The sequence below is a fragment of the Peromyscus leucopus genome, chromosome 3 (genome assembly GCF_004664715.2).
Source record: "Peromyscus leucopus breed LL Stock chromosome 3, UCI_PerLeu_2.1, whole genome shotgun sequence".
Classification (NCBI taxonomy): Eukaryota; Metazoa; Chordata; class Mammalia; order Rodentia; family Cricetidae; genus Peromyscus; species Peromyscus leucopus.
Genome location: NC_051065.1, coordinates 86,135,808 through 86,143,459, shown reverse-complemented (window position 1 = coordinate 86,143,459; position 7,652 = coordinate 86,135,808). Strand labels below are relative to the sequence as shown.

Here is a 7,652-nt window from a genome sequence, read left to right as displayed (position 1 = left end):
TGGTCTATTTTTCTTTGTACGATTATTGCTTGATTTGGCATGGCTATACCCCTTCTGGCAAAGTTTTTGTCTGTTCAATATGTCAGCAAGACCATGTTGACCCATTTCAATATAGCTAATTTCTAAATTACCATAGAATATGTATTTCTGGAATAAATACTCTTGGCAGTGTTTGTCTACAGCCATGACTTCTTGGAGAAATTTGGTTTCTTTTTTTTTAAGGAGATGACACAATTTTTATTCCTACCACTTGTTCCCCAGTCCCATAATACATTTGGTTTGGTTTATTTCCCTTCCATTTCCCCAAATTTAGAGGCATCTTTCAGTTATCAAAGTGGTGGGGATGATACTTGCTAGTTTCTGCTGGGTTTATCTTTGCTTCAAGATTAAAGCTTCTCTGATCCCAGGCTTAAATTCATGACCCCCATTATTTCCACAGAGCGAATCCTGGGCTTTTCTTTGCATCTCTGTCCTATACTTATCCTGAAACTGGAGGCCAGATGTCTGAGACACTTTTCATTGTCCTCTGTGTAAGAGTGGCTTTGCAGATGGATGATAACAAATTTTAACCCAATAACCCCCTTCCCCCATCTCTCTCCCTTCTTTTATTACATGTCTTCTTACTCTGTTTCCTAATTTGTTGTTGCAAGTTTTGAGAGCATATCTTATGATTTCCCTAGGACTGAAAATCTGAGATACCTCTCCTCACATTTCTGCAAAAGTCACCTGATTTAAATATGTCTTGGATATTAACCCACAGCTGTTCTTAAAGTACCTAGTATAGTTCTCTTGGAAAGCAGTAAATGGATCCCTTTCAGTGATTGCTCACGCTCTCTGTGAAGTTATGTTTGTCTTGAATTTTAACCCACAGCTGTTATTAGAGCACCTAGCAGATTTTTCTTGGAAATGCTGTAAATGGATCCCTTTCAGTGATTGTTCATGCTCTCATTGATGGTATTTTTGCCTGTTGATTGACACCAGCTGTTCTCACACAAACTCCCTAGGCATTTGCTTTTGTATTTGCTGACTGCTTTGCATGAGCCCTTCCAGCCCAGCCCAGCTGCTCAGTATTTATAAACAAGGGCTTTCCAGTGAAAACTGCATCATACAGCAGGGGGAGCAAGATGGAGTCACAAACTCAAGTTCTCATGTCCCTGCTGCTCTGGGTGTCTGGTGAGAAATTACAAAATATTATAATTATTTCAGTGTCAGGGCACAATGTTTCTTACATAATAATACTTTGACAATATGACATTATAAGGACATTAAATGACATTTTCACTGTCATAATGTGTGTTTGTGTTTCTGTGCATGTTCATTGTCATTTCATGGTCACAGGTATCTGTGGGGACATCGTGATGACCCAGTCTCCATCCTCCCTGGCTGTGTCAGCAGGAGAGAAGGTCACCATCAGCTGCAAGTCCAGCCAGAGTCTGTTTGGCAGCAATAGCAGGAACTACTTGAACTGGTACCAGCAGAAACCTGGGCAGGCTCCTAAACGTCTGATCTACTGGGCATCCACTCGGGACACTGGGGTCCCTGATCGCTTCATAGGCAGTGGATCTGAGACAGATTACACTCTCACCATCAACAATGTTCAGGCTGAAGATCTGGCAGATTATTACTGTCAGCAGCTACACAGTACTCCTCCCACAGTGCTTCAGCCTCCAACAAAAACCTCCTCTGAGAGTCTCAGCAGCTGCCTGCACCACACACAGCCCTGGACCTGCACACTTCCACTTCCCCCTTCTGCCTGAGAGCCAGTGTGCCTGAAACACTGATGTAAAAGTTTGCAGAGCCCAGCTAAATATAATGAGTTCAATGTCTCTTGGTATGAAAAACGTATATATGGAAATTCAGGAAAGAACTCGGTATTATCTTTCTGTTCTTCTGAAACACATTACCACAAATTCTGTTGCTTCAGTATTAGAGATTTATATTTTTGTGGATATGGAGTTCTGGTGTCTAACATATGACTCTTTAGGCTGAAGTGATAATGTAGGCAAAAATCATTTCAGTTTGCTGCTCTAGGAAAGTTTCTTTCTTTTTCTAGCTGATAGAAGACTGTCTTACTTCTTTTCTGCTAAATATTTCTCAAGGTTTTTCTTTCCTTTTTCATAAATTCTTTTAATTTTAAATTATATTTTAGTTAATTACATTTTTGTGCATGCATGTGTACATGTATGGAGGTGCACAAATGTAGTCAGAAGAAAACTTGGATGTGAGTCTTTCTTTTTGTGATATGGGTTCTGGGGATAAATCTCAGGTCTGATGTCAAGCTCTGTGGCAACTGTCTTTGCATTCTCAACAATCTTGCTTCACATTGAATTTATTAATGTTTATTCATAGCATACAAATGTCATACATCAATGTCTTTCAAGTATATCCCTCATCCACTAACCTTTCTAATTTCCCCTTCTCTTCCCTGCTGTTATCCATTTTTGCATTATCCATGTAATCTCTTGTATTTTTATCACATCATACACATATATACATAAGTACATACACACATTTGTATACACATACCACATACATATGCACATATACAAACACACACACATATACATGATCATGAACCCATAAAGAGATACACATACATGCACACATATATATGTACATACACAAACTTAGTACACAACATATTTAGAATCCAAAAAGAAATGAAAATGTGATATTTGTTGCCCATGTTTCTGGGGCTGCATTTCCCTCAGAGGACTCCTCATCTGCTTTCCAACTGTGGATACCAAGAATCCTCTCTCCACTCTAATGTTGGAAGTAATGATGTGTTAACATGTGCTGCTGTCCGGTCTTTCCATCACATATCGATTAGTAGAATTTCGTGTTTTTAGAGGGCAATCATTTGTGCACCTGTGTGAAATATATGCAAATTAATCTTATCAATATTTTGGTTAAGAAAATTATCAAGCACCTATTTTGGAGATATAGCAGGGAACAAGTGTGTTACAGACTACATAAAATTGCTGGAGATCTCCAAATACCTTAAAACTATCTCCTTAGGAATCAGTGTGTCCAAAGTTGCATGTTGTGGTTGTGCCTGGAAACACAGTTGTGCCAGGTGTTTCCCCAGGAAAATCTTGAAGTGATGTCGACTGTGCCAAGTTTAGAGTTTTCTTCACTGTGACAAAACATCTGAGGAAAACAACTTAAAAGGCAAAGATTTCTTCAGCTCACAGTTTCTGTGTCAGACCAACATAGGTTAGCATCATTGTTGTGGACACAAATGAAGTTGAATATCATGGAGGAAGGACATGACAGGGGAAAGATGTTTATCTCATGGCAGCTGAGAAGCAAAGGGAGGTGGGACAAAGCCAGGGACTGGACACAGTCTTTAGAAACATTCCCCTAGTTCCTCAGTTAGCACTAACTTCATACTTTCCACCACCTCCGAATAATACCATTTAATCATGAATCAGCAAAAGATTAATCCAGAAATTGAGTCATAGCATTCATGATCCATTCACTTTTTTTTCTCTTTTTTATTATTATTATTATTTATTTTACAATACTATTTGGTTCAACATAATAGCCACAGATTCACTTGTTCTCTCCCTTCCAGCCCCCCTTCCCTTCCCCCCAGCAAACCTCGCATTCCCACCTCCTCCAAATCAAGGTCTCCCCCAAGTACTGGGATCGACCTGATAGACTCAGTCCAGGCAGGTCCAGTCCCCTCCTCCCAGACTGAGCCAAGCGTCCCTGCATAAGTCCCAGGTTTCAAACAGCTAACTCATGCAACTAGCCCAGGACCTGGTACCACTGCCTAGATGGCTCCCAAACATCAAGCCAATCAACTGTCTCACCTATTCAGAGGGCCTGATCCAGTTGGGGGCCCCTCAGGATTTGGTTCATAGTTCATGTGTTTCCATTCATTTAGTTATTTGTCCCTGTGCTTTATCCAACCTTGGTTTCAACAATTCTCGTTCATATAAACCCTCCTCTTTCTCACTAATTAGACTCCCAGCACTCCACCAGGGGCCTAGCCGCAGATGTCTGCAGCCACAATCCTCAGTCCTTGGATGGGGTTTATGGCACAGCTATTAGGGTATTTGGCCATCCCATTACCAGAGTAGGTCAGTCCTGGCTGTCTCTCGACCATGGCCAGTAGTCTTTTGTAGGGGTATTTTTGTGGATTTCTGTGGGACTCTTTAGCATTTTGGTTCTTCCTTTTCTAATGTGGTCTTCATTTTCCATGGTCTCCTATTCCTTGTTCTCCCTCTCTTTTCTTGATCCAGCTAGGATCTCCCGCTCTCTTTCCCTCGACCCTCGCCCTTCATTGCTCCAACTCATGCCCAGGCTGTTCATGAAGATCTCATCCATTACTCCGTGTCTTTCTTGGGGTCCCTTTTTCCAGGTAGTCTCACTGGTGATGTGAGTAGCAGGCCAGTCATCCTTGTTTCACATCTAGCATCTTCCTATGAATGAGTACGTACCATATTTGTCTTTCTGAGTCTGGGTTACCTCACTCAGGATGATTTTTTCTAGATCAATCCATTTGCCTGCAAACAACATGATGTCATTGTTTTTCTCTGCTGAGTAGTATTCCATTGTGTATGTGTGCCACAATTTATTTATCCATACTTCAGTTGAAGGGCACCTAGGTTGTTTCCAGGTTTTGGCTATTACAAACAATGCTGATATGAACATAGCTGAGCAAGTGCTCTTGTGGTATGATTGAGAATTTCTTGGGTATATGCCCAGGAGTGGTATAGCTGGATCTTGGGGGAGATTGATTCCCAATTTTCTAAGAAAGCGCCATATTGATTTCCAAAGTGGTTGTACAAGCTTGCATTCCCACCAGCAGTGGAGGACAGTTCCCCTAGCTCCACATCCTCTCCACATAAGCTGTCTTCAGTGTTTTTGATCTTAGCCATTCTGACAGGCATAAGGTGGTATCTCAGAGTTGTTTTGATTTGCATTTCCGTGATGATTAGGGATGTTGAGCAATTCCTTAAATGTCTTTCAGCCATTTGAGTTTCCTCTGTTGAGAATTCTCTGTTTAGTTCTAAAGCCCATTTCTCAATTGGACTGTTGGTCATTTTGATGTCTAATTTCTTGAGTTCCCTATATATTCTGGATATCAGTCCTTTGTCACATGTGGAGTTGGTGAAGATCTTTTCCCATTCTGTAGGCTGTCGCTTTGCCTTGTTGACTATCCTTTGCTCTACAAAAGCTTCTCAGTTTCAAGAGGTTCCATTGATTGATTGTTTGTCTCAGTGTCTGTGCTACTGGTGTTGTATTTAGGAAGTGATCTCCTATACCAATGCGTTAAGGACTACTTCCTACTTTCTCTTCTACCAGGTTCAGAGTAGCTGGATTTATGTTGAGGTCCTTGATCTACTTGGACTTAAGTTTTGTGCACGGTGACAGATATGGATCTATTTGCAGCCTTCTACACGTTGATATCCAGTTATGCCAGCACCATTTGTTGAAGATGCTTTCTTTTTTCCATTGTACACTTTTGGCTTCTTCGTCAAAAATTATATGTTCATAGGTAGGTGGGTTAATGTCAGGGTCTTCAATTCGATTCCATTGGTCCACATGTCGGTTTTTATGCCAATACCAAGCTGTTTTTTTTATTACTGTAGCTCTATAGTAGAGCTTGAGTCAGGGATTGTGATGCCTCCAGAAGTTGTTTTATTGTACAGGATTCTTTTGGCTATCCTGGGGTTTTTGTTTTTCCATATGAAGTTGAGTATTATTCTTTCCAGGTCTGTGAAGAATTGTGTTGGTATTTTGATGGGGATTGCATTGAATGTGTAGATTGCTTTTGGTAAGATTGCCATTTTTACTAGGTTAACCCTGCCTATCCATGAGCATGGGAGATCTTTCCATTTTCTGGCATCTTCTTCAATTTCTTTTTTCAGGGACTTAAAGTTCTTGTCATATATGTCCTTCACTTGCTTGGTTAGTGTTACCCCAAGGTATTTTATGTCATTTGTGGCTATTGTAAAGGGTGATGTATCTCTAATTGCCTTCTCACCTTCTTTGTCCATTGTATATAGGGGGGCTACTGATTTTTTTTAAGTTGAACTTGTATCCTGCTATGTTGCTGAAGGTGTTTATAAGCTTTATCAATTCCTGGGTGGAATCTTTGAGGTCACTCAAGTATACTATCATGTCATCTGCAAATAGGGAAAGCTTGACTTCTTCCTTTCCAATTTGAATCCCCTTAATCTCCTTATGTTGTCTTATTGCTCTGGCTAGAACTTCAAGTACTATATTGAATAAGTATGGGGAGAGTGGACAGCCTTGCCTCGTTCCTGATTTTAGTGGAATTACTTTGAGTTTCTCTCCATTTAATTTGATGTTGGCTGTTGGCTTGCTGTAAATTGCCTTTATTATGTTTAGGTATGTTCCCTGTATTCCTGATCACTCCAAGACTTTTATCATGAAGGGGTGTTGGATTTTGTCAAATGCCTTTTCTGCATCTAGTGAGATGATCATGTGGTTTTTTTCTTTGAGTTTGTTTATATGGTGTATTACATTGATGGACTTTCGTATGTTGAACCACCCTTGCATCCCTGGGATGAAGCCTACTTGATCATGGTGGATAATTGTTCTGATGTGTTCTTGGAGTCTGTTTGCCAGTATTTTATTGAGAATTTTTGCATCAATGTCCATGAGGGAGATCTGTCTGCAGTACTCTTTCTTTGTTGTATCCTTGTTTGGTTTAGGAATCAGGGTAATTGTAGCCTCATAGAAGGAGTTTGGTAATGTCCCTTCTGTTTCTATTATGTGGAACAATTTAGAGAGTATTGGTATTAACTCTTCTTTGAAGATCTGGTAGAATTCTGTGCTGAAACCAACTGGTCCTGGGCTTTTTTTGGTTGGAAGACTTTTATTGAATGTTTCTATTTCCTTAGGGGGTTATTGGGCTATTTAAATAGTTTATCTGGTCTTGATTTAACTTAGGTATGTAGTACCTATCCAGAAAAATTGTCCATTTCTTTTAGGTTTTCCAGTTTTGTGGAGTAGAGGTTTTTTGAAATATGGCCTTATAATTCTCTGGATTTCCTCAATGTCTGTTGTTATGTCCCCCTTTTCTTTTCTGATTTTGTTGATTTGGATTCTCTCTCTGTGTCTTTTGGTTAGTTTGGATAAGGGATTGTCTATCTTGTTGATTTTCTCAAAGAACCAACTCTTTGTTTCATTAATTTTTTGTATTATTCTCTTAGTTTCTAATTTATTAATTTCACCTCTCACTTTGATAATTTCCTGGCATCTATTCTTCCTGGGAGACTTTGCTTCTTCTTGTTCTAGAGCTTTCAGATGTGCTGTTAAGTCACTAGTGTGAGATTTTTCTAACTTCTTTATGTGGGCATTTAGTGCAATGAATTTTCCTCTTAACACTGCTTTCATAGTGTCCCATAAGTTTGGGTATGTGGTGTCTTCATTTTCATTGATCTCTAGGAAGTCTTTAATTTCTTTCTTTATTTCTTCCTTAACCCATTGGTGATTCAGTTGAGCATTATTCAGTTTCCATGAGATTATAGGTTTTCTGTAGTTTTTGTTGTTGTTGAAATCTAACTTTAAACCATGGTAGTCTGATAGAACACAGGAGGTTATTCCAATTGTTTTGTATCTGTTGAGATTTGCTTTGTGACCAAGTATGTGGTCGATTTTAGAGAAAGTTC

The 7,652-nt window shown here is 39.6% G+C and overlaps 1 gene segment (V, D, J or C); it reads left to right on the top strand.

The window, feature by feature from the left end:
• The first annotated feature begins 1,106 nt into the window (after positions 1–1,106).
• Positions 1,107–1,757, top strand: LOC114689122. The segment is given in 2 exon segments: positions 1,107–1,173; positions 1,339–1,757. Coding segments are annotated over 2 exon segments (468 nt in total).
• Positions 1,758–7,652: the final 5,895 nt, after the last annotated feature.